Below are 27,228 nucleotides of genomic sequence, written 5' to 3'. Positions count from 1 at the left end.
GATTTCAATTACTTTGCCTATACCCGAATGCTCTCATGGACTTGGTAAATCTACCAAACCAGGCTCTAGGAGACTGCTTTAACCCATACAATGATTTCTTAAGCCTACATACCTTTTGTTTTCGTATGTCCGAATGATTGCACCTTGGTGGAAGGTCCATGTAAATCTCCTCAGTTAAATCTCCATGGAGGAATGCATTTTTTACATTGAACTGTTGCAAAGGCCAATTCAGGTTTGCTGCTAAGGACAATAGAACATGAACTGTATTGATCTTTGCCACTGGTGTGAACGTATCAGTGTAGTTATTGCCATATTTCTGCATATACCCCTTTGCTACCAATCGTGCTTTAAAGTGATCTACTGTTCCATCTGCTTTGTATTTCACTGTATAAACCCATTTGCATCCCACAGGTTTCTTTTCAGCTGGCAAGTCAGTTATTTCCTAGGTAGCATTCTTCTTCAACGATCTCAATTCCTCGTTCATTGCATCTTTCTAAAGGGAATCTGCTAAAGCCTCCTGCACACTGTTAGGAATAGATACAGTAGATAATTGATATACAAATGACTTATTTGATTCTGACAGGTGACAGGTAGACACATAATTGTTTAATGGGTATCTCACTCTTGAATCAGAGTTTGGCTCACTCATGGAATACTTATGTTTACACTTAGGATCTGCCTCATAAATGGGTTTAGGAATACCTCGATTAATATGCTCTAGAAGGTGATGGAGTGTAGGTGCATCCGGTGTAGGAGACGATTGGTTATGAGAATTAATAGAATATGAGTTCATACTCGGACCTGATATAACTTTGGGAGAAAAATCCCGTGACAAATGCTGCAATTGTTGCTCGGTTCCACTGCAAATAGTAGGACTCGTGGGCTACTCCTCTTCCTGATTTGTTTGCTGCTCCTCAGTGGGCTGATGACCAAAGCACACAAGCTGCTGCCCTTCTTCAGATGTCATGGGCTGATCACTGCAACACATGGGCTGCTGCCCTTCTCCACATGCCGTGTACTCCAGGCGTGATGATTGCAATGGTTGCTCATCATGTAACTCATTTCTACCCATGTGAGAGTAATCAAATCTCAAAACTTCACTATTATCTCATGTCAGAACTTCACTATTTCGGTATTCCCCTGAAGTGAGGACGCAGAGGATCCAAAAAACATTTCATTCTCATGGAAAATCACATCATGAGTAATAAACATTTTTTTACTCGAAGGATCAAACAACGATATCCTTTATGGGTAGTAGCATAACCCAAAAAAACACAACGAATGGCTCAAGGCTCAAGTTTATTATTCCGTTGAGGGGGATGGAGATAAACGAAATCAACACACCCTAAGACCCGTGGAGGGAGATTGGGAGTTGGTGGGCTGCTAGTCTGAGATCTGAGAGCCTGAAATGGCGTATGGAAGTTGATAGTACGGGAAGGAAGACAATTAATAAGGTAGGCTGCGGACATAAGTGCCTCTCCCCAATAATGTAGAGGCAGATGTGCCGTAATAAGTGAAGCACGAACCATTTCTAACAGGTGTCTATTTTTCCGTTCTGCAACCCCATTCTGTTGAAAAGTATATGGGCACGTGGTCTGATGAACAATACCATGCAATTCTGGGAAGGAACGAAGTTCCATATTAACATATTCGCCCCCATTATCACTTCTAAGAACCTGGATATTCTTGTTGTATTGCACAGAAACCATTTTATGGAACCGTTGAAAGGACGAACTAACTTCGCTTTTCAACTTTAACAAACTAACCCAATTCATTCTGGTACAATCGTCAATAAAAGTAACAAACCAGTGAGCACCACCAAGAGTAGCTATTTTCGACGGTCCTTATACATCAGAATCCATAATCATAAAAGGAACGGTACTTTTATTTAAATTGGGAGGAAATGAGGTTCGATGCCTCTTAGCCACTTCACAAACATCACACTTAAACTGAGAAACATCATTCTTGACAAACAAACTAGGAAATAACTTATGCAGATAACCAAAGGAAGCATGCCCAAGGCGCCGATGCCACATCCAGATGTCTGACACTTTATTAGTATCCCATTGAGAATCATCAACGGAAAGGGCTTGAGTTAGCAAGCTAGAACTACTGGTGGTCAACTTCAAGTAATAAAGTTTCCCTCTTTTAATACCATAACCAATCTTCTTCTGCGTCCGGATGTCCTTAAAAACACAAAAATAGGGCCAAAAAATAACCAAACAATGTAAGGCAAGAGTTATTTGAGCAACGAACAACAAATTATAATTTAGAGAGGGAACCACAAGAACAGTGTCAAGTTTTATGGTATCGAAAAAGGAAAAGTGCATTCCCCAATAACAGGGACGACATTACCATTAGCAACATTGGCCTCAGTCTGTGTGGATGTTTTTAGTGATGAAACCTGTTTAGAATCACAAGTCATATGTTCAATAGCTCCGGAATCAATTATTCATGTATTATTCATAACAGAAGTAGAAGTACTTAGTGCCTTACCATACTACCTGCCGTAGCAATCATGGTAGATGCCTTGTCCGCTATCTGGTCCGAATCATTCTTGGTTTTTGCAACAGAGGCTCAAGCTTTGTTGCAACAAGGATCACGAGTCATATCCCAATTCTCAGGATATCAAATCAGCTCAAAACAACAACTCTTGGAGTGTCCTGTCATGCCACAGTGTGGGCACTTACCTTGGGGACGATCCCGGCTTGTTTGGCTAGGCCGAGTTTGTCCTAGCCGGTTTTGTGACCCTTCTCGGTTCGACCCAAAAGATAATCCACAGGCCTTTGCTGCCATGGTAGCGGGTTCACTCTTGTCAACCTCCGTTTTCATTGCTTCCTTTCAATCGGCTTCTCAACAAACATATGCATAAGAGGCCTGCAGGCCAAGTAGGGGATCCTTCCGCAGCACTTCTTCACGCACTTGATCAAACCCATCATCGAGACCACCAAGAAACACATAGACTCGTTGTCTCTCAGTGGATTTTTGAAACACTTTGATGTCATTTTCACACTCCATGGATACCTTATTAAAGTGATCCAATTCTTGGAAAATCTCAGTCAGCTCCCTAAAATAGATAGCCAAAGGTCGGCCATTCTGACGAAGACGTGATGCCTTCTGATTCAACAAATAAATTCTAGCCTCGTCATTCTCATCAAAGTAAGATGCCTTAAGGGATTCCCAAATTTCCTTCGATGTAGACAACCGAATGTACCGTTTCATAATCTCAGGCTTCATTGAAGGCAAAAGCCAACTCTTAATTTTTTTGATCTTCAAAAAACCAATCATCATATTTAGGATCGTCTTCGTTAGGTGTCTTGATAGACCCACAAAGATATCCCATCTTCTTCCTTCCAGCAATATGGATTTGAATAAGAGGAGCCCATAAATCATAGTTCTTTTCATCCAAAACCATACCAATATTAAAGCTTGAATTCTTTGACTGCACCATAATTGGAGCAACCGCTGGAACAATCTGAGAACCAACCCCCTTTTCTTCAGCCATGGGACGTTGGAACTGACTAATACAAACTGGGCAGAAAAAAAACTACAGTTTTGATGGGGCTTTGGAACAATACGAACGAATTCACGGGGCAACAACAACTTCTCAGTTGCTCGCTGCAATCGATCAGGAAACGGGCAGCAACAACTCTAAGTTGCTCGCTGCAATTGATCAGGGACATGGCAGTGGAAAAAATGCAATTAGGGTTCGGTGTTTTCCTTTTCTAACCCGGCTCTGGTGCCAAGAAGAAAGAATGTTTTTCAATGATATGTGTATTTCATCTCAAACAAAGGTATATATTTAACCCTATACAAATATGGGAAAGAATAAGGGAAAATAATTACATCCTAACTAGGAAACTAAATATGGTAAGAATCCCACAATTATAGGAATCCTAATACAAATCAAGACTTGTGCATCGTGAGAAAAGCACTCTTCCCTGTCTATCACGAACCTCAACCCTAGCGACCCTTCCAATCGGCACAAAACTAGAAAACCCACCAGCACAAAACTCAACGCCACGTGTCCGCCGCCCCAGAACTCCATCTTCTTCCCTGCAAATCCATCAAAAGAGTCAACAATCACGGGGATTTTAGCCACAAAATAATCATTACCCAGATTGGTATTTAGAGATGTAAATACACAGATCGAGAAGAAGGTGAAAAATTACCTCGGAAACTGGTTCTAGTTTTTGTATATGGCAGAGGTTTGAAGTTTCGGATTTTAGGATGAACTGGGATTTGGGAAGCGCCGAACTCGAACACGGCTGTCGGACCAGGCAATTCTTGCAATTGGTTTTTCGGATTCGAATGTGAGTTCTGTTGAAGCTGCTGCTACCAGCAAAGGCCGCAACGCCCCCCCCCCCCCCCCACCACCACCCACGGCTTTCCTTAGCGCCGAAATCAGGCAAGTTTCTGATTACTTGTGTACGAAGATGTTTAACTTTTGAATTGGAATTGTGTTGCTGCCTGCTGCATTTGATCTTTGTTAAAAGGGAGGGTACGGGTTGCAGAGGAAAGAAGGGAGGGAAGGGGTTGGGGGAGGTACAAGACGGGTGGGTTTTGTTTTGTTTTTTTTTTTTTTTCCTTGAATTGTCTACTGAGAACTCTAATGGATGTACGAGACAGTCCCAAAATTAACATTTTAGGTATAACTCTGGAACGAAAAAAACTTCATATACCAAATGTTGAAAACCACGAAACTTTAAGATAGTAAATTGAAATTTATCATTTGTATTAAATATATCTGTTTGTTGCGTACTCTGATTTTCAACTAAATTGACCAACTATATCAAAGAAAATTTTCTATATATATGACAACTTAAAAGAAAAAGGGAAATTCAAACGTGATTAACTTTTACAATCTTTATTCCATTAATAAAATCATATACATGAATAGGATTCGCGTGTAGACTACAAACTATAGATTCATACAATAACAATAATTAATAGCTAAAACCAAATACAGTTTCCAATAGCATTACATGTATTCATAGGATCGTTGATCATCCATTAATTATTTTTAAGGGCTTACGACGTTGTTAATTGGATTTATTGTGAGGAAAAAGCTTAATTGGAAGTCCTTTGGTTGGACGAAGCACAGGTGCCCATATGAATTTCTCGTCAGGAAAAACCTTGTCCCACTTGTATTTGGTGACCACGTTGTGCATGAACACCAGTATTTTGAGTCGAGAGTATTCTTTGCCGGGACACATTCGAGGTCCTCCTCCGAAAGGAACAAATGCAAAAGGAGGTGGTCCTTTTCCCTCAAACCTCGACGGATCAAACTTTTCTGGATTCGGGAAGCATTCTGGGTTCTTATGTGTCGAATTCACATTCCAATGCAACTGCTTATTCATCCATGCATGCATATACAAATGTAATCAAAGTTAAACTAAACTCATTTATATATATTGTACTAAAAAATATCATATATATCACGTCCAGTACGCTCATATATATACATTACCCATAACTTAAGAGGGTTCCCTCTTTAATCAATCTTCACCAAAAAGGGATATCACAAATAGATCCACGACACAATTAAGTTGATTTTCAAGGATCAATCTCACAAGGAAATCAATGAAATATGAAACCATAGTCATCTAACAATATAACAGGACAAATACACGGACACAATGTTCCCAATAAAAACGAAATATTCAGGGCGATGACCATATAGTTAATGATCTCCCTATTCATAAAAAGTCCCTCTTAATTATGTAGGAGACTAGTGATGAATGTCTAAGATTGGTTTTCGTAGGTTGATTGTCATTTGGTGTAGCGATATTTCTTTTTACAAGGTCTTAGGTTTTAATGTTGTCTATAACGAGTTTGATATCAAATTATTATGATCAGTCTAATATATGGCTTAACCCAAATTATTATAACAACCTATAAATGTTTTTTTGAATACTTTTAAATTATTAATAGTGAGTGAAGTAAGATTTATTTGATATTAAAATAGTGTTCAATAATGTTTAACTAGTTCTACATGTTTTTTATATTAAAATAGTGTTCACTAATGTTTAGTAGAACGGTTACAATGAGAGCACTCGCAGCTTTCTAACTAGGTTTGGTGATGCTTAGAAATCTTAAGAAATTTATGAAAGAAGTTCATACAAATTTATAGAAACTTATATTAGAAATTAATATAAATATGTCAAAATCTATATAAAATTGTAGAGTCTATTAAAATGTCCATTAAAAATCTTCTAAAATCTGTCACTTAAAAATTTCCATAAAATTTTCTGAAATCTAAATTGACTACACCCCCAAGATTTATTTAATTTATAATTACCGTCATTCCACTAACAATAATAATCTACCTATTAATTACAAAAACTTCTTTGTTAATTAAAACAAAGTGAAAACACAATTTAATCTTCAATCACAACACAAAATCATGGACACTAATGCAATTTCGCAAGAACTAAATTTTACTTTTTTTAAGCCTTACTCACATATGATCTTAATTTATCTCTAATATTAAAAATTAAAAAAAAACAAAGAGAGAGAGAGAGAGAGAGAATAAACACCTCTCTCCTCATTCCCACGTTCTCTCTCTTCCGCTCCCTTTTCCATTTTAAAACAACAATAAAAATTAAATATTCACATACATAAAGTTTGTGCATATAGTAGTAATAATTTTATCATTATATAAATTATAATAGTTATAAATAATTTACCTTCATTCCCTTTGGTATTAGATGTCCTTCATAAACGAAGTTGGTGGTGGCCTCTCTAAAAGTCCCAAGATTTGGGGGCAACAATCTCATCACTTCACACGACACGCTCCATGAATATTTCATCTTTTGTACGTCCCCCCAGTTCAGCAGCTCTCCTGCTGCTTTTGAGTTTGCAATCTCCATTTGTTCTGTTCAAGTTTAATTTTGGCCACCGAATTAAGTAGTTAGGTTTAGTTATTATTCTTAATAGACACGTGCTTTGATGATATGTGGATGGAAAAAAATATATACCAAATCTTTTTTTTTTTTTTTTTTTTTTTTTGTGCAAAGTACTTAAGTGCCCATAATTTTTCTTTCATGATATTTTCTTTCAATTAAGCATGGAAAGGTATAATAGCATTTTCCTTGTTTTTTGTTTGACAAAAAGTGTTTTACTAATAGATAATAGATAGTCTCTTAGTTTTTGGCTTACAAACAGTGGTCTATTAATAGATAGTATAGAAAAGTAAGCAAATATTATTATATATATTAGTTGAGAAAAGTGAAATTATGTATATTAACTGGTTTAGCAATGACTTAAGTCATTTTTGTCCACTCTACAACTTCATTTCCGTCCACCCTACAACCACATTTCAAGATATGGACCATTTATTTTCTAAATCCTCAATTAAAGACCATGTTTTTTACAAAAAAATATCTAAGAGCAAGTCCACCCGAGTGGACTTTGCCCAGCACTCAGTCCAAATAGCAGCCCAGCACCCTATCCATGTCCTCCAGCCCGTTCAACAGCCTGGCACCCAGCCCATGCTGGTCTCTAGGCCAAAACAAAATAGGCTGACCAAGAAGCCGGGCCATTTGCTGGCGCGTGGCCATGTGGCTGATCCTGGGCTCTTGGATTTGAATATTTTTCAAATCCAATGATCCAGATTAATTAACTACATTAAAATTAATTAAAAATATTAAAAAATACATAATTTTTTTTAAATACAATAAAATTTTAAAAAAGTTATTTTTTTTCTATAAATATGTAACCCTCATCTTCCACCTTACACCACATTTATTTAGTGTGTTTTTTTTAAGTTTATTTGATGAGTATGTAATTTTATTTTAGTGTGTATTTTTTTTTAAGTTTATTTGAAATTTTATCCGAAATTGGTTAAAAATCTTATCCGAAATAAACTTAAAAAAAAAAAACACACCAAATAAATGCGTTGGGTGCCAGCGCATTTTTTTAGGAGTGGAGATACCTTGGCCTATTACTGTTCACTCCAATCTATTACTGTTCACTTGAATGGATAAATGCGCTGGATGCTGGTACAAAGTCCTTAGGGATGGACTTGCTCTAATGATCATGGTCGTAGTCATCCTTCTAATCCTTAAATTGTTGTTGCAAATTGAGTAGTTTAGACTACGGGTTAGTTTGGTATTGATGTATTTTTTAAAAAAATTATTTTTTCTGTATTGTAAAAATAAATTATTATAAAATAAAGTTACTTGAGTGTTTAGTAAAACTAGGTACTCATTACTATGCTTTGAAAAATAAAACTTTTTTTTAAAACATAGTAAACCCTACTTATACTTTTATATGCTTTTGTTTTGTCATTGATAGCAATTTAAAAAAGAAAAACACACACACATTTTATTTTATTTTACCAAACTCATTTGATGTTTCAAATTGTTTTTAGGGCAAATTATATTTTACCCTCTCAAATTTAAGTATAATTGCAACTTCATACAATATTTTTAAAATATTTCAATCTCATACCTTAGTTATTATTTTATTTATATTTTATACCACCGTTAAAAAATCTATTAAATTAAATGTTAAGTGATAACGTGGTAGTAGTGATTGGTTCTACATTTTTGCTGAAGTCGCTGCCAGCTTGTGCCACATGGCCAAAAAAAAATATAATTAATAAAATATCATTTTTTTGTTAAAATATTTGTATAATATAATTATTAAAAAAATAAAAAATAAAAAAGCCGAACCTTCTTCAGTTCAGCGCCATTCATCCTCTCCCCTCCCCTTTGGTTTCTTCAACCAGTTTTCTATTCCAATTCGCCAGTCCCACGCCGTTCTTCCTCTCCTTCTTGATTTTTTTTTCTATCTAGTTTTCTTTTCCAATTCCTCCCAGAGATTCGAAATCCACAAAATGCTAACAAAAATGGCAGCCATCGCCACCTCAATCCAAGAAACCCAAACCCACCACGGAATCAATCCGTCAGTGAAGTTCTGGCAAAGGCTAGCGACATCGGCGAGGATCAGGAGGGAGAGTGGATAATGCGCCGTGCAAGGCGACGTAGCTGCAGGTGAGGAAGACGAAGAGTGGCGAGGTGGTTGCCGGAGAAGAGGATGTGGCTGGGGAAGAAGACGAGGTGAGGAAGTAGGCGACGCTGTAATCGAGGACGGAGTTCTGGAATCAGGTGTTGCGGACGGCGAATACGGTCGGGGCCGGAGAGAATGGCTAAGTGGAGAGGACGACGGCGGGGGTGCCGTGGGCTTGGAGAATGTGGGGGGCGTGGGACTGGGTAGGATTTAGGGTTTTCCTTTTTCTTTTTTTTTGGAAAAATTTGGGGTTTTCCTTTTTCTCCTTTCTATTTTTTTAAGTTTTTAATTATAAAACCAAAGGGGATAGGATGAACGGCCGGGGACTGGGGAGGGTTTGGTTTTTCTTTTTCTTATTTTTTGCCCTTTTTATTACAAAAATTTAACAAAAGAATTGATATTTTATTAAAATATTTTTTATTAGTTGTTTTGCCACGTGGCACAAGCAAGCAATCACGTCAACAAAATTTTAGAGTCCACTATTATCATGTTATCACTTAAAGATTAACTTAACAGATTTTTTAACGATTGTATGAAATTGAAATAAAATGATAACTAATGTATAAGATTGAAATGTTTTATACATGTTGTATGAGGTTGTTATTGTACCTAAATCTAAGATGTAAAATATAGTTTACCCTTGTTTTTATAAGCTGTTTTAAAAAACACCACTATCCCAAACTGTATGTTCATAATAAATCCATGAAAATACAGCTTAATTACCTTTAAGGACGGCGTCATGGACTTGAGGAAACTCCGCCAGATACATGATAATGGTAGCCAACACACTGCTTAGATTGTCGTAGCCAGCAACTATAACACCGTACAGCTTGTCCGCAATCTCCGATTCGCTTATCTGTTGCCCGTCGCTATATGTCTCCATGAGTAAGCTCGACAACATATCTCCGTGATCACCATCCTCGTCGACCATACTATTGGCACTAGCAGTGGAAAGCTTTATCCTCCTCTCAACCACAATCTTCTCAATTTCTTCCCTGAGTTGCGTCGATCCTCGAATGGCTCGGTTAAATGTTGTGCCCGGAAGATCGATTGGCAATGCCGTGAACCCAGAAGACAAATCCTTCAATAGCCCCTCTAGTTTGTCCAATACTTGTGGATCCTCCACATCTAACATGAGTTTACATGCCAACGTAAACGCATATTTCTTTGCATGTTGGTGAACCTTCACTTGATCTTTATGGTCCCAAAAGGTAACCAAATACTTTTTGGTGACCGAATCCATGGTTCCTACATACTTTTGGAGGCCGGCAGGCTTCAGATACGGAGCGAGAATCATGCGAAATCGATTAGACTCCTCAGTGATATTGAGTGTTTTTTCTGAGTTGCCAACGATAATCTTATCCAAGTGAGCCGGCCACCACGACTTGACCAGTTTTTCCTCGTTCGAAAAGAGGAACTTGTTTCCGCCCGCAGTGCATAGCACTGCCATGTCTTGAAGCAACAACGATGTCTTGAAAACTTTGCAAGAGTTGCCAGCGGATGACAAGTACCTGTTAATCCTGTCTAACATGAAAATTTCCGGGACACCCTTTTTGGCCGTGCGCAGGTACTCTAGGGTTTCACCGATGATTGGCCATCCTGTGCTTCCTGGTGGGAGCGGATGACGATCAAGTTTTTCCTTTCTCGTGCCGGCGGCGACACGAATATGGTTAAAAACATAGCAGAGAGAAACACAGGCAAGCACAAAACTAATTAAGATCATGTACAAAAGCTCCATTGTGCTCGAAGCAAGCTATAAAATCGATCCTCTATATATATTAACAATGGATGGATCAATGAAATAAAGGAAAATACCGGAGATAGCAGTCCCTCTATAATATTTTTTTTCTTAAAATGATAAATTTGTTAGATTAGATGTTATTAGGAAACTGACGGAGTTCAAACCCATATCGTAGTGCATGGACAACACTCATCTCCACCAATGTGGTAGTTGACCACTTGCAATATTATTTTAATATTAAAATATTTTTTTCTATTAAAATATTACCTGGAAGAAGCAAACGGTAAACAAAGACGGCCAAATAAAATTAGGGAACTTTAACGAAAAACACCTGGTACTGTTCACTTTAACGAAAAACCACATTTTTACACTAAAAAGTCAATCCTGGTACTATTCACTTTACCCTTTATTTTGTCCTTATCATTAAAACTCAAAGTTTTCAAGTTATTTTCATTAGTTTTCCTATAAAATTAAGCTATGTTAAATATTAAAATATTTTAATAATATTAATATTTTATATGGCTTAATTGTAATATTTTAATATTTTAATATTTAACATAGCTTAATTTTATATAGAATTGGATCTCATCTGGATCAACTTTGTGGGGATCCGTTTATTATATATCGTACGATCAGAAATTTTGATTTTTTTTATTTAAAATTAAACACAAATAGTATCTGAAGAAAACTGACTGCATAATGTACGATGAGCGGTTAGGATGTGGGGATCCCTATGATCCTCACAAAGTGGATTCGGAGAGGATCATTTTCCATTTTATATGGCCCTCTTTGCTTACCGTTTGCCAGGAGAATCCTCACCGGATCCTCTTTGTGAGGATCCTCCAATCACATCCGTTCATTGTACATCTTGAAGTCAGAAATCATTGTATATTTTATTATTTAAAATTGAATATAAACTGTACCTAACAAAAACTGACCGTACAATTGAAGGATCTCTGAGATCTTCACAAAGAGGATCCGACAAGGATCCTCTCTCTACCGTTTGCTTCTTCTAGGTACGATGAAAATAGGGAAATTGTGAAATAGGTCCAATTCTATAGGCCTACTTTTGAAATAAGTTCAATTTTTAGTGACTTTTGACTTTTGAAATAGCTCTAATTTTTAGTTACGTTGGACCCAATCAAAATACCCCATGAAAATACATGATTCATATAAAGTCATGCACAAGGAATTCAAACTAAGGCTGCTGGCCCTTTTTCTGCATGAAAATCCCCTTTGAAATACACTTCGCACAATTCAAACTAAGGCTGCTGGCCCTTTTTCTGCATGAAAATCCCCGAAAATCCCCTTTGAAATACACTTTGCACAATTCAAACTAAGGCTGCTGGCCCTTTTTCTGCATGAAAATCCCCTTTGAAATACAATTCACAGTGTAGAGTCCTTAATTATATTCAAATATACATTGGATTTTATGATTGATTGATTTAGACCAGTCATTTATACAAATTATTGTTGATTGTGAGGTTAAATTCATATTTTTCTCTTTAGTATAAAGAATATCGTTTGTTAAAAAAAAGTTATACAAATTAGGTTTAAATGTCAAAATGGTCTCTGTGTTATAGTCATATGGCCAATTTAGTCCTTGTGTTTTTTATTTGGCTAATTTAGTCCTCGTATTTGTCACTGTTAGCTAATTAAGGACATTTAATTCAATCTCTTTTAAAAAAAAACCATAAGAAAAATTATATGAGATATAATTACCCTTTCTCTTCACAAAAAAATCCAAATCAATGAGAAATTACACATATAAGAGATAAAGCTTCCAATATGAAAAATGATTAAGGTTGTGACATAAAAAAAAGAGGGGGTAATGTTAGGGAGGAAGTTGGCAAGTTAGGAGGAGAATAATTTTTCTTTTAATTTTATTTCATTTTAAAATAATTTTATAAATAAGTTTGTAATAATTTATAAATTTTTTACATAAATTAAATGAAAATGTCCTTAATTGGCTAATGAAGATAAACACAAGGACCAAATTGACCAAATTGTAAACACATGGATTAAATTGACCCAATAAATAAAACACAAAGACCATTTTAACATTTAAGCCTACAAATTATAGGAAAACCCATTTATCCACATCAGCAACTTGATGGCACTTAATATAGGTTTAAATATTTTAGTTCTTATTTTTATGTCTATTTTGTCCCTTAGATGTCACATCCTGGCTTGGGCCCCCATCACATCTCGGGCTCGACTCCATCGTAGCACGATATTGTCCGCTTTGGGCCCCGATCCCGTCCTCACGGTTTTGTTTTTAGGAACTCACACGAGAACTTCCCAGTGGATCATCCATCCTGAAAATGCTCTCGCGCAAACTCGCTTAACTCAAAATTAGATCCCTAGGTTACAACGACAGCCTCTCTCTAATAAACGTGGGACAGTGGGAAATCCCAGTATACTCTCGAGCAATACAAGATGGTTGTAGGAGATGCTAGTGAAAAAATTTACAGTGGAAAGTAATGAAATAACATGTAGGGCATCAAATAATGTGAAAGTTCTGCCCCTGTTTGTAACAGCTTGATACTATATTATGGTTGTTGAGTTAAGGTACTTTATCTTCTCTTTGCATGCAGGGTAGGTTCTATTTGGGGAGTTTGTGGAGGATGATACTGGTTGGGATGAGGATATATCAGCGGTAAAAATATATGTTCCTTCTTTGATGCATTATACTTACATTACAAGTACAGAGGTGAAAGTTACCATCTGTGCGAAGATTTCACTAATGTGTTGGTTGCTTTTCAGCTGCATGCGGGTATTGCAGAAGTGGCTGCTGCTAAGGCTCGGATATTTGTCAACAAGCCTGATGGAAGTATGTTTTTAATACTAATAATTGCCTTCCATGGATGTTAAGTTGCAAATTGTTGTATCCTGTAGAAACTGAAATTTGAACTCAACTTTTATAGTTGGAAGTTTCTGGCCAGAGGTTGACTAAATATGCACTAAAACATATACCGTTGTTGTCAGGAATATGACTTGCATATTGTTAGTATTTATTCATGGATAAAATTGTCCATATAGATACCATTTGAGGACATTGACCAAAAAGAAACAATAGCATTTCAGCAGACTATGGAATGTACGCATTATTTTTACTGAAGAGATGCCAATAATTCTTGAACACCCCTTATAAGTTTGCATAAGTTTAGTTGAGCGCTTTTTGAGGCCTTGCTTCATTTATTATTAATATTTTTCTGATAATCTGGCCCTCAGAAAATGCAGATTTTGTTGATTTTGTAAATTTGTGTACACAGGAACTTTGAATTACTATTGTAATTCTTGCATCATGTAGATCTGGTTTATACCATAAGATCCGTTCAGCTTCTGTGTACTCTGTGATCTCTCCTTGGTTCATGACAATGGAACTTCTTTTCTTTTAAAGTGGTTAGGGAAGAAATGGGACCTTATGGTGATCCTCAACATCCCTACTTTTATGAAGATGATGATGTTTGGATGGCACCAGGCTTCATAAACCAATTTTATGAAGTAAGTTATCATCAATTGTTTATGGCTGGTAAAATATTTCACATAAAACAAATGAAAGTAAATCAATATACCTTAATTAGTCAGGAAATTGATTGGTTAGGTTTAAGAAGTTGAGTATGTAATATTTCTTTTCTCATAGAAAAGTATTTATACTCTTTGTCAGGTACCTGATTATTGGAAAACATATGTGCATGAGGTTGATGAAGAAAGGGAAATGTGGTTGAACTCTTTCTATAAAGCTCCACTGAGGATACCCATGCCTGCTGAGCTTGAATACTGGTGGTCAAAGGGTATTAATTTCATCATCCATAGACATACCCCCTTTCCCCCATCTCGCATCCATTTAAAAAAATTTGCTCTGCACATCCACTCATTTTTTCGGAGTGCAGAATGTTAGAGATCTTCCGAACATACGAAAAACTCAATTTGATGAACCCTTTTATCTTTCCATTGTAAAATTGAGAGGTGTTACCTGGCCACATGAGCCAGTGGCTTCTTCATAGAATTCCGTTCGGTTTTCTGTTTCTCCGAATATAATGTGTGGTTTGGTCTTCGGCCAAAAAGGACAAAGTCAAGTTGCCCACTAAATATATGTTACATTTGCTTGATCAGATGAAACTCCAGAATTTGTTCTTGTTATCAAGGGACCAGAGCCTGATCCTGAAGACCCATCGAAGCTTGTATATACTGAAGATCCCATAATCTTACACACATGAACTGGACGGTTAATCAACTATATTAATGATGAAAAATATGGGGTGCGCTTATTTTGGCAGCCGCTTCTGAAAGATGGGGAAGAGGTGGACCTAAAAAAGGTGGAGTTCCTTCCCCTTGGTTTTGATGAGTTCTATGGAAGAAATGTTGATGCGACGAAGAAAAATTTATGGATGCGTGTAGTATCAGCAGTGGAAAATGCATGCAAGCCCATTTTTGAAAATGTGGAGAAATGGACTGAAGAGAAGAGGAAAGCCGGTGAGGTGAAGTTGAAGTTGATTGAAAAAGAACTTGAACTTGTAGAGGCTGAGTTGTGCCTCGAAGAGGTAATTGAGGATGTGGATGGGGAGTTAAAGAGGAGAGAGAAAGAGGAGGAGAAGGTCGAAATGGGTTTGCAGGAGGAAGAAGATACTTCTGCTGCATCGGCTAAGCAAGATGAGAAACCCTTAGTTGAAGAGGATGAAGATGAAGAGGAAGAGGAAGATGAAGATGAGGATGATGTTGCGCCATCAAGTTTTGGTTCTGCAACTGCAGATCAAGATGCAACTAAAAATGGCCAGAGGGGAAACAACCTGGTAAATCTCCATTTTCTTCGTCTACATTGGCATTTGCTTCAAGTAGCCTCGTCTCTGGAGTGAGTTCTGAACTTTTCTTTTACAACATATTTCTTGGAATTTCATTTCATAAAGTTGTTGTGATAAGTCAGCGTTTATGAATAGAATATCTTGTGGTGTTAAGACATATATGCTATCCAGGGCCTTAGACTACCAAAAATGAAAACCGTAGCCAATCAATATATTAGCTAAGGCAGTAGGAAAGTTTAAATTGTGGTAGTCCAAATGATGTCATGGTTTTGGATCAAATCAGCATCTTTTCCTTACCTCATAGCCAAGCAACTTCATAAAGAACTTGTCTATAATTTTTGGATTAGAAATCATAGACTTATATTGCTGCACCAGGTTTATATTTATATTATTTAATAAGGATTTGGTATGTGTAAAATGCTAGTGCGTAGTGTCCTCTTAATGAGTAGTTGTGCTGTCTGATTAGTTGTTTACTGGTTGATGGATGAGTCATGACGATTAGAGTTCTGAACTCATAATCCACTTTTGTAGAGGCTTTGATTGATCTTTTGTATCTAGTTAACGTTGATGACAGTTTATATTTGCATTAAGGATTTAAACTGTTGAACTAGATTGCTTTCATGATTGAAACAAGAACTCTTCTTGTCTTTATGAACTACACACTTCGTCATCTTTCCATGTGTAAAAATGCTCCTACGAAATTTATCACCATGCCTCGCCAAGAATTTAGATAGAATACGCAAGTCACATATAAATTGGTAGAACGAGTTAATTAGTCTGTCTACAAAGTATGTAGTTGGAGCATAGGTTATATTTACAAATGAAATAATGGATCAGTTTTCTTGTGAATTAAGAGTTTAAAAAATTTAAATTTGTCTGACTACCATAAATCTGGGCATGTGCATCTATCGATGTGCAGTTGGGGACATTATTATGGTAGCTCAAATTTAAGATTCACTTAACCAAATGATTTTTGAGTTATGGGAGCTTATCTATATATCCCTCAAGTAGTTACAACTTATGGTAGTAGTGTTCTTCAGAAGTTAGACTATGTCTAATGGATTGATCATAAACGTTGTCACTTTCTAACCCATATTGTTTTTCTGAAATACGTTGAAGATTGAGGGCACTCTAAATAAGGCCAGCAGCCTTTATTTTATATTACGTTGCATTAGTTAATAATCCGTATTTGAAAGTAGAGGCTGGTGATAGACGCATAAAATATGAAGACTTTTAATCGGTATATCAGCTGGTGTTTTCAATTTGGCCGTACCCCGTAGTAAGAGAACGTAGTTTGAGTGATGCCTGTCAATTTGAACTAGTTCTTACAACTTTTATTTTTTGGCTGTGCAGGTTCCATCGAGGTTACAACGATCATTTTTGACTTGGAAAAAGAGTACAGCAATGCTGAACGCAACTATTCCCTCATGCAATGACGACTCTAGTTGCCTCTCAGCTGTTTCAGTCAGTTTCCCTCCGGTGGTTGGTCGAAAAGTAAACTTGAAAGCCACTAGTCAAAGACAGTTGAACTTCGAAGCCAAAAACTTCTCAAATGGGAGGTTATGTCGGATACGGCCAATATCTCAATTATGCTCACCTCATTCAACATCCATGGATACCAGAATAAGCTCAGAAGAGATGAGATCAAGAAAACATAGTTGGCCGCATGTAGCACAAGGGACGGAATCATGTAGCGTTTTGTCTCTCCACACCCCGGTGTATTGTTTGAACTCTTATGAAGAAACTATACATGGCAAACCGCAACTATCTTCCAAGTTAACATAACACTGGTACGCTATGGCGGTGAAAGAGGGTCAGTTTTGTAAGCGCCACATTTTTTTCTAGCTTAAATTTCATATACATACTCGAGGTTCTCCCTCCAAACCCAAGCAAGACGGAAATGAAGATGACGATGATTTGAGTTTGAATGTCTTTTAGGTGTCGTGAAGAGGGCCTATGCAGCGACATTGTCACCGTTATTGTATTCTTGTAATTCTCAATATCGTTGTATGTATGCGTTTTAGGTTAATAATAATATGGAGGATGTTAAGTGTAACTCTTATTCCTCCGGGGCTCCAAAATTTTCCTTTCCTTGGATCGTCTCATACTTATGAATCATAGACAGCTTTTGGGTAGATTGCAAAAGATTTTGAGGTTAAAGATTTACGAGTAATGCTATTATCTGTGTTTGCAACCAGACAATACCAGCTTCCACGTTATGGTGATGGAGATGTTGCTTAGATTGCAAGTTTAGTTGGGAAGTCAGTGTCAGTAGTCGCATGGCAATGCCTACTTGTCTATAAGAATAGCATGTTAGTTGGATACAGTTCCTAAGTTCTTTGGTTTGTCCATCTCAAGTAAAAATAGTAGTGCACAAAGCAATTTGGCTGAAAAGTATAAAATAAGTTGAAATGTCTAATTAATGTTAGCCTCTCCCTCACAATTGATAATATTAGTGAGAAGCAATCAAATTGTAGAACGGGTGCAGTTACGGTTGGATTATTATTTTATTTTTTTGAGTATATTGAAATTTTTAACTCCGCCTGTGTAAATTTATCTTACATTGCCAGTTCCAAGCCCGGATAAAGGAGGAGGGGGAGGGTGTCAGGTAGTCAACAGCCGGCACTCCTCGGTTACGTCGAATCCTTATGAAAATGAATCCAGAACGAAATCGCGCTAAAGCTAGGGCGTCACCCGTAAGTGGCGCGCTGTGTGGCCCGAGCACAGTGATAAGTGAGCAAGGGTCGCTGTATCTCCATCGGCACCTGGATGCAGTGTTAAATGAGCAAGGGGGCCATAGAAACTTAGAAGAGTGTAGAAACTACTCCTTTTATCGTCGAATCAGGAAGGAAGAAGTGGTTGTAACTTTGAAGAAGATGAAACATAGAAAAGCAGTGGGCCCAGACGATATACCAATCGAAGTGTGAAAAGTCTTGGGAGAGACAGGTATAGCATGGCTCATTGACCTTTTCAATAGGATTTTGAAAACGAAGAAGATGCCAAATGAGTGGCGAAAGAGCACTTTGGTGCCTATCTACAAGAATAAGGGCGACGTACAAAATTGCATGAACTATAGGTGTATTAAGCTAATGAGTCATACAATTAAGCTCTGGGAGAGAGTCATTAAGCATAGATTGAGGCAATAGACACGGATTTCGGACAACCAATTCGGGTTCATGCCAGGGCGCTCAACCATGGAGGCAATCTATCTCTTACAAAGATTGATGGAAATATATAGAGATGGGAAAAAATATTTACACATAGTCTTTATAGATTTGGAAAAAGCGTATGATAGGGTCCCAAGAGACATTCTTTAGAGGATTTTAGAGAAGAAAGGAGTACGAGTAACATATATCCAAGTTATAAAGGATATGTATGAAGGAGCAAAGATTGCCGTAAGAACTCATGAAGGACAAACCGAAAGCTTCCCCATAACTGTAGGATTACAACAAGGCTCATCCTTAAGTCCTTACCTTTTTGCGTTGGTAATGGATGAGTTAACAGGACATATTCAAGATGATATTCCTTGGTGTATGCTCTTCGCAGACAATATAGTGTTGATAAATGAAACTCAGGAAGGGGTAAATGCGAAGCTTAACCTTTGGAGAGAAGTGTTGGAATCTAAAGGTCTTCGCCTAAGCCGATCAAAGACAGAATATATGGAGTGCAAGTTCAGTGCAAATGGAGGCCAAAATGAGTTAGGGGTGAGGATCGGAGATCAGGAAATACCAAAAAGTGACCGTTTTCGCTACCTAGGATCTATCTTGCAAAAGAACGGAGAATTAGATGTAGATCTCAACCATAGAATACAAGCTGGATGCATGAAGTGGAATAGTGCATCCGACGTATTGTGTGACCGCCGTATGCCATTGAAGCTCAAGGGAAAATTTTATAGGACGGCAATAAGGCCAGCGATGCTGTATGGCACAGAATGTTGGGCGGTAAAGCATCAACACGTACACAAAATGGGTGTAGTGGAGATGAGGATGCTTCGTTGGATGTGTGGGCACACGAGAAAGGATAAGATTAGGAATGGGGATATCCGAGGTAAAGTAGGAGTAGCCAAAATTGTAGGAAAGCTGAGAGAAAATCGGTTACGGTGGTTTGGACATGTACAAAGAAGGCCTACTGACGCTCCGGTTAGAAGATGCGACTACGGGACAGAGGTTCAGGGCCGAAGGGGTAGAGGAAGACCTAGGAAAACTTTGGAAGAGACTCTAAGAAAAGACTTAGAGTACTTGGATCTAACGGAGGACATGACACAGGACCGAGCACAATAGCGTTCTAAGATTCATATAGCCGACCCCACTCAGTGACTTGGATTTTTCAAGTCACCAACCGAGAGGTTTTCCTCACTCGGGAAATTAAGGGAACACTACCTCAACCTATATGCTCCACTCACAAAGCTTCAACATACAAGCTTTAACAAAAGAAAAATTCAAAGAACTTAGTGAAGAAGGTTTTGGTGTATTTAACACAATACGTTGAAATGAAGCAAAGCTTATTTATTGATATCTCCGATAAGTTACAAATATGTACATATACATGAGTCAAAATAAACAAATAAGAGGGAGTCTTCACAAAGGTTGCTTAAGAGAAGTCTCAGCAGTCGGTAGAGCCCCAGAAAGAGAAGGCACCGGAGGGGGATCATTCGGAGCCTCAGTACTGGACAGAACCCTAGAAGGATGAGGCATCGGAGGTTGATGATTTGGAGCTTCATTACGTGGTACATCCCCAGAAGACGAAGGCAATAAATGCCTTTAGAACAAACCCACAAACGTCTGATGATCAAGTAAAATCTGACCATCAGATTCCTTCATCTGGTCAAGCTTCCTCTTCATGTTTATAGCATAGTCATGTGCGAGCCGGTGCAACTATTTATTCTCATGCTTGAGCCCTCTAATCTCCTGTTTGAGACTCATTACTTCAGCCGCCAATGATTCAACTTGGCGGGTTCGAGCAAATAGGCGTTGGGCCATATTAGACACAGAACCTGCAAACTGAACACTGAGAGCCAGAGAATCCTTAACAGCCAACTCATCAGACCGTTTGGAAAGTAGTCTGTTATCTTTGGGAATGAGAAGGTTCCTGGCCACCACCGCAGCGGTCATATCATTCTTCATCATGGAATCCCCAACGGTAAGAGGACCAGTAGAGGATAAGAAGGATGGGCGCCATAAGTTGTCTGGAGAAGGCATGGATGCCTCTTCAACAAGGTTCAAGTCAAAACGACGGTCTGAAGGGCCAGACATTTTCAAAGGTGTTGAAGAGAGAAGAGGTCGGACAAATCAAGATCTTAGAAGTGCAAGAATGGAGCTTCTACTGGTGGAGATTCAAGTGTGCTTTGGAACTTAATGCCAGCCTCTATAAAAATATGCACTCGACAGAGCTTCAGAAATCAAAAAGGCGCCTGCTCAGAAATCGAAGAGGCGTTTGCTTTCTCAAAAGCTGGGCTGCTCAGAGACCACGAGGGCCGATCTCAGAAATCGAAAAGGCACCTGCTTTTTCAGCCTTGTCAGCACCTGTCACATGCACACTCAGCTTTGCGGAAACTACGGGCATTCTGTCGAAAATTTCTGGTGAAGTAGAAAGCACGTGAATCTTATTGTTCAATCATCCACTTTCCACACGCAACATCAGCTCATAGGTACCATAGATAACTTTGCCAAAGATCTCTGACAAAGTTTAGACACATGAAGCTTGCAGCTCCCACTACATCGCTATGACCAATAAGGGTAAAAGAATAGCAAAGAAACAGCATTAACAATGTTTAGACACATAAATTTGAAGGTCTATCTACTATATTATTACCCACAAGGGTAAAGGAATAACACCACTGCTAGATAATTGGAAAGTCCCTGTGTGTCAACCTCTGTGCTCCGTGGCAAGGTAGGCTGGCAAACATGCCTAACCTTTACTCACATTCGAGAAAACACTCATAACAAGATTGCTTGCTCCAAAATTGAAAAGGCACCGCCCTCCGAATCTCGAGAGCCAGACTCCCAACATGATTACTTTCTCAAAAATCGAAGAGACACCGCTCTCCGAATCTCGAGAGCCAAACTCCCAGCAGGATTGCTTTCTCAAAAATCGAAGAGGCACCGTTCTCCGAATCTCGAGAGCCAGATCCCCGACAAGATTGCTTGTTCGAAAACCGAAGAGGCACCGCTTTCTCAACTTCGAGAGCCAGATCTCCTTGGATAAAGCTTGTCTGTAATCTTCACACGCAACATCAGCTTTCCAGATACCACAGACCATTTTTTCAAAGTGCTCTGATAGAGTTAAAACACGTGAAGCTGGCAGCTCCCACTACCGTGCTATGACCAAGCAGGGTAAAGGAATAGCATTACTACTTGTTGTTAGGGAGACTCCTATATATGTCGACCTTCATCCTCAACGAACAGGCAGACCTGCAAAAATGCTCAACCCTTCCTCATATCTGAAAGGGCACTCCCAACGAAGCCTCTCGAAATACTCAGCTTTCTTTCCCCCCGATAATACATCTGCAAACAAGCTACACCAGAGCAAGAATATCTCATATCATCAGTGTTAAAAGCAAGAGTATCTCATATCATGCTTTTTCCCTGTCTTTTCCTTTGGCCTTGTTCTTACCTGCAAGACAAGGAGAAAGAGAGCAATCAGTCAGCACTTGGAATCAAGCTTCCAGTCAGGAACTGACTGCCTGGAAACCCTTACCTGATTACTTACCTGGCATTGCTCTCGAGTACTCATCTTCAACATATTATGCTTCCAGAGAAGATACCACATCTGCCTGAGGAACAGATAGGGCAAGTGAGAAGGATACAAGGAAGCATGTGGAGACAAGCGTAACAAAACACGAGCCGATACATCCACTACTTTGTCAACAACAAAAGTATCCCATATTAGCAGGGTCGAACGTACTCTAGATTTGATGGACTTGTTTTGACCCTCAAATTCTTCAGTCGGCCTTATACTCTGGAGGAAACCAGAAAACCCTCCAGCCCAATTCAAGAATAAGCCTGTGGAAAGTTACTTCTTCAAAAACAAAAGTATCTCATATCATCTCTTCTCCTTTTTCTTCTCTTTATCTTTCATGCTGCCTGCAAGATAGAGAGAATAAGAACAATCAGCCGGAACTTGAAATCAAACTTCTGATCTGGGACTGATAGCTTGGAGCTCTGATTGCTTACCTTGTCTGTCACCTCTTTCAGCAGATCCCCTAGCTCGGCGATTTGAGGGACTCCTACTACATGGTTTGTATCGCGCTTGACCAAGCCTGAAACTACAAATAAGCTTCAAGTGAAATTGATACATTACCTTGTGCATCTCCACCAGTTAAAGATACCACCCCTAGATAGAGGAAGAGTACTTCCAGAGAAGATGTCACATCTACCTATGAGACAGATAAGGCAAGTGAAGACGATACCACACTTCGGTACTTAGAAGTTTCGTGATTACGAGATCATTCTCCCACAATATTTCCTAATGTCATTTATACTAAATCATTCACTTGTACTTACTAAATGAGAGCTTGAACCTATGTACTTGTGTAAACCCTTCACAATTAATGAGAACTCCTCTACTCCGTGGACGTAGCCAATCTGGGTGAACCACGTACATCTTGTGTTTGCTTTCCTGTCTCTATCCATTTACGTACTTATCCACACTAATGACCGGAGCAATCTAGCGAAGATCACAAACTTAATACTTTCTGTTGTACCAAAGTCCTCACTGATTTTTTGCATCAACAATCCTTAAGTCCTTACCTTTTTGCGTTGGTAATGGATGAGTTAACAGAACATATTCAAGATGATATTCCTTGGTGTATGCTTTTCGCAAACGATATAGTGTTGATAGATGAAACTCAAGAAGGGGTAAATGCGAAGCTTAACCTTTGGAGAGAAGTGTTGGAATCTAAAGGTCTTCGCCTAAGCCGATCAAAGACAGAATATATGGAGTGCAAGTTCAGTGCAAATGGAGGCCAAAATGAGTTAGGGGTGAGGATCGGAGATCAGGAAATACCAAAGAGCGATCGTTTTCGCTACCTAGGATCTATCTTGCAAAAGAACGGAGAATTAGATGGAGATCTCAACCATAGAATACAAGCTGGATGGATGAAGTGAAAGAGTGCATCCGGCGTGTTGTGTGACCGTCGTAGGCCACTGAAACTCAAGGGAAAATTTTATGGGACGGCAATAAGGCCGACGATGCTGTATGGCACAGAATGTTGGGCGGTGAAGCATCAACATGTACACAAAATGGGTGTAGTGGAGATGAGGATGCTTCGTTAGATGTGTGGGCACACGAGAAATGATAAGATTAGAAATGATGATATCCGAGGTAAAGTAAGAGTAGCCGAAATTGAAGGAAATATGAGAGAAAATCGGTTACGGTGGTTTGGACATGTGCAAAGAAGGCCTACTGATGCTCCGGTTTGAAGATGTGACTACGGGACAGAGGTTCAGGGCCGAAGGGGTAGAGGAAGACCTAGGAAAACTTTGGAAGAGACCCTAAGAAAAGACTTAGAGTACTTGGATCTAACGGAGGACATGACACAAAACCGAGTGCAATGGCGTTCTAGGATTCATATAGCCGACCTCACTTAGTGGGAAAATGCTTTGTTGTTGTTGTTGTTGTTTGAGTATATTGATATTTTTACACTAGAGGGAGGGAGAGTTTGGCTAAGCCACACAATGAGCAGTCTAATTTGGTATTAAATTCACCATCCACGAGATTCGAACTTAAGATCTCTCACTTCTAAATGAAGAGGAATACCATCAGACCGTAATACTGAGTGACAAACAATTACACTTGGATTTAAGGGGTAAATATCTACAAAATTTTGCTTTTAATGAAACGTTATTCACTTGGATTTAAAGGCTACGCGTTCGAATGCCACTGAGACTGCCTCTACATCTAATGGTCCATGGAGCTGACTATGAATGTGTTCATCTATGTTGACCAAACCTACCTTAATGAAACATTATTCACATGATTGAGTTTGTCGTTATGCACTCTTTTTAAGAGTATCTGTAAAAAATAATAATAATAATAATATATATATATAAGAAAGATAATTTGTGGCAATCACGATTGAGAAAGTACATTAAAAAGAGAAAATTAATGAAAATAATTTGGAAACTTTGAGTTTTAACGATAAAGATAAAATAAATGGTAAAGTAAATAGTACCAAAATTGATTTTTTACTGTAAAAATATGATTTTTTTTATTAAAATAAACAGTACCTAGAGCTTTTCGTTAAAGTTCTATTTAAAAAATCGTAAGGTAAGTAAGACATTTTACACGGTTTAAACTGCAAACAAACTTTTTGTGCCTCTTTCTTGTCAGGTCACACCTCAAATTATCTCAAATGAGAAGAGAGATGGGTACAATGGTATATACACCAATGTCACTCTCGCATTCCTGGGGATTGAAACGACACATCTGCTAAGTGCTAATATTTGTTGCTAATAGACTCACCCAAATTTAATATTGAAGATAAGAATGGATATCAAATCCCACACCGTTTCAAATCCATCATTTACTCAAAAAATTAAATTGATATATGAAAGGTAATTTAGAGGTCAAATTAAATCTCTTCATAGTGGTTTAGGTAAATGTGATGTCTGTATATAAGAAATTAAGTATCGTAACTTCAATTTGCATTAAATGTATGATCCAATTGCTTTTTCAATTTGCATTAAATGTATGATCCAATTGCTTTTTCTTTTTCCCCACCTTATGATTGGTTACCTATTTTCTCTCTCTTATCAATACATTAACGTCAAATATAAAATCAATCTTAGCACTCAATTTTTTAGGCCATTACGTCCTAAGATGTAAATATTTTCATCCTAACTTTATGTGTAAATATTTTTAATATACATACTCACCCAACTTTCGGAGAACGCCACAAGCCAGCCAGCTACCTACAATTAATTGTTCTTGACTATTAAAAATGGCGGCGGCATGAGCATTCTAACATGGCTGCGCTTTGCTTTTAATCGAAATTAATTACAAATTTAAATTAGAATCAAATTAAAAGTGGTCCAAAAGATGGTGAGTCAAGTTTTTAAGTCCACATTCTTCAGCATAAAGATAACAATGTTTTATTAGTATACTCACTTAGTATTACGATCTAATGGTATTTATCTTCACTTGTAAATGAAAGGTCTTAGGTTCGATTCTCGCCAAAGGTGAATTTGAACCATGTTATTATGACTGGCTCATTGTGAGAAGGTCTTAGGTTCGATTCTCGCCAAAGGTGAATTTGAACCATATTATTATGACTGGCTCATTGTGAGACTTAACACACTCTCCCACCCCTAAGTGTAGATAATATTGTTTATTCAAAAGAAAAAAAAATCTTTATTAGTATAGTTTGTATTGAAAAACCTTTATTAGTATAATTTAGTTTTTCAAGAGAGATGCTTTGGACTATTTCTTCAATTATGTGTTCAATGTATTATCGGTTGGTGTGTTTGGTGGAAACAAAGACACCACTAATTGAGATTATTTTTTAATATGAATGATATTAGAGAAAGAGGAAGAACCGAACATAGGACCTTCCTCGAGTGTGCACTTAACAATTGATCACTTACAACTCTCTTGTAATGAGATTCTTCTTTGTTATTATTAGATGTGAGGATACAATTCTAAAATTAATTGGTAATAGGAGGAATAAACTCAAGAGTATTTAAATTAATATGGCGTCATTTGAACCTAACACAAGAAAAAAGGGGCAATATAAAAGGATTAGATTTTTTTCCTAGTACTTATAGCTTTCGTCGAACATAATACATAGATTGTTTATAGAATACATTGAGGATACCCATAACGCTAGTTTCTTAAATTGTAACTACTAATATCTTACCTTTGGAATTATAATTCAAAGAAAAAAAATTGAGCAAAATCTTAAGTCATATTTCAATCTTAATGAAATAAATTTGTTACAATATTACCTTGAGCGTGATACTTGAATAGTGTCACATGATACTCATGTGTTAACACGCTTTATTTATTAATACTATACCACAAATTATAAACTTGATTGATCATACACCAGTACCATAATATGTATTAATTATATGTTTCTGTGCCACTCAATAATTTTTCGTCATTTTATATGTAATACGGATCTAAAGTGGCTTGTCAAATACTTGGAGTTTCTTAGTTATTACTTCTTATACTTATGTATACCAACTGACGTTTTCATGAAGTTACAATTGTCCCATGTGTTGTAAAATCAATTGTGGGTGCAGTGAAATAAATGAAATAAGACACAAAATTTATGAGGTTCCTCTACAGTCAGTGTGACTGGAGTACGTCCTCGGGGCAGCAGTGGTGCTTTCATTATAATTTGAAATAATAAGAGTACAAAGATAACTCTCTTTATTATCTCCCCCTCATCTTCCTCATCTTCGTCTCTTCCTCTTCTTTCCTCTCTCTCTCTTCCTCTTCTTCCTTTTCCTTCTTCTCTCCCGTGAACTCCACTACCAATTATGAAACTCTCATCTTTTGTTGTGTTCCATAGTGTTGTTTTTATAGAAGTAAATCACATGCTAAATAGTGGAAGGGCAACTTGCCCATTATTTGAGTGGACATCCATTTCTACAACACTCCCCCTTGGATGGCCACAAGTCTTCGATTGACTCGTTAAAATCTTGATCTGTTTTGGATGCTCCC

General features: G+C 37.8%; 2 protein-coding genes and 1 pseudogene across 2 annotated transcripts; 2 read left to right on the top strand and 1 right to left on the bottom strand.

Annotated features, from left to right (window-relative positions):
• Nucleotides 1-4,848: 4,848 nt before the first annotated feature.
• On the bottom strand, nucleotides 4,849-10,838 carry LOC126589645 (beta-amyrin 28-monooxygenase-like). The gene is made up of 3 exons (XM_050255009.1): nucleotides 9,739-10,838; nucleotides 6,690-6,877; nucleotides 4,849-5,348 (listed from the first exon to the last, which is right to left on the bottom strand). Exons 1-3 carry the CDS (start codon nucleotides 10,751-10,753, stop codon nucleotides 5,043-5,045), a joined length of 1,509 nt encoding a protein of 502 aa, XP_050110966.1. The 5' UTR covers nucleotides 10,754-10,838; the 3' UTR covers nucleotides 4,849-5,042.
• Nucleotides 10,839-11,455: 617 nt separating this feature from the next.
• LOC126590256 (protein TIC 100-like) lies at nucleotides 11,456-17,652 on the top strand (annotated as a pseudogene).
• Nucleotides 17,653-18,477: 825 nt separating this feature from the next.
• LOC126589646 (uncharacterized) lies at nucleotides 18,478-24,181 on the top strand. The gene is made up of 2 exons (XM_050255010.1): nucleotides 18,478-19,608; nucleotides 23,884-24,181. Exons 1-2 carry the CDS (start codon nucleotides 18,933-18,935, stop codon nucleotides 23,979-23,981), a joined length of 774 nt encoding a protein of 257 aa, XP_050110967.1. The 5' UTR covers nucleotides 18,478-18,932; the 3' UTR covers nucleotides 23,982-24,181.
• Nucleotides 24,182-27,228: the final 3,047 nt, after the last annotated feature.

This window comes from Malus sylvestris, chromosome 11 (assembly GCF_916048215.2).
Source record: "Malus sylvestris chromosome 11, drMalSylv7.2, whole genome shotgun sequence".
Lineage (NCBI taxonomy): Eukaryota > Viridiplantae > Streptophyta > Magnoliopsida > Rosales > Rosaceae > Malus > Malus sylvestris.
This window is presented reverse-complemented; position numbering and strand designations above follow the sequence as displayed.

Excerpts from the sequence above, each read along its gene's own strand:
- LOC126589645 (XM_050255009.1), bottom strand. The coding sequence starts at position 10,753 with ATGGAGCTTTTGTACATGATCTTAATTAGTTTTGTGCTTGCCTGTGTT. Across the intron at positions 6,878-9,738 it reads CCATGACGCCGTCCTTAAAG|AACAAATGGAGATTGCAAAC; the intron begins GTAATTAAGCTG and ends AAACTTGAACAG. Across the intron at positions 5,349-6,689 it reads TAATACCAAAGGGAATGAAG|TTGCATTGGAATGTGAATTC; the intron begins GTAAATTATTTA and ends ATGAATAAGCAG.
- LOC126589646 (XM_050255010.1), top strand. The coding sequence starts at position 18,933 with ATGTATGAAGGAGCAAAGATTGCCGTAAGAACTCATGAAGGACAAACC. Across the intron at positions 19,609-23,883 it reads TAGGAATGGGGATATCCGAG|GTAAAGTAAGAGTAGCCGAA; the intron begins GTAAAGTAGGAG and ends ATGATATCCGAG.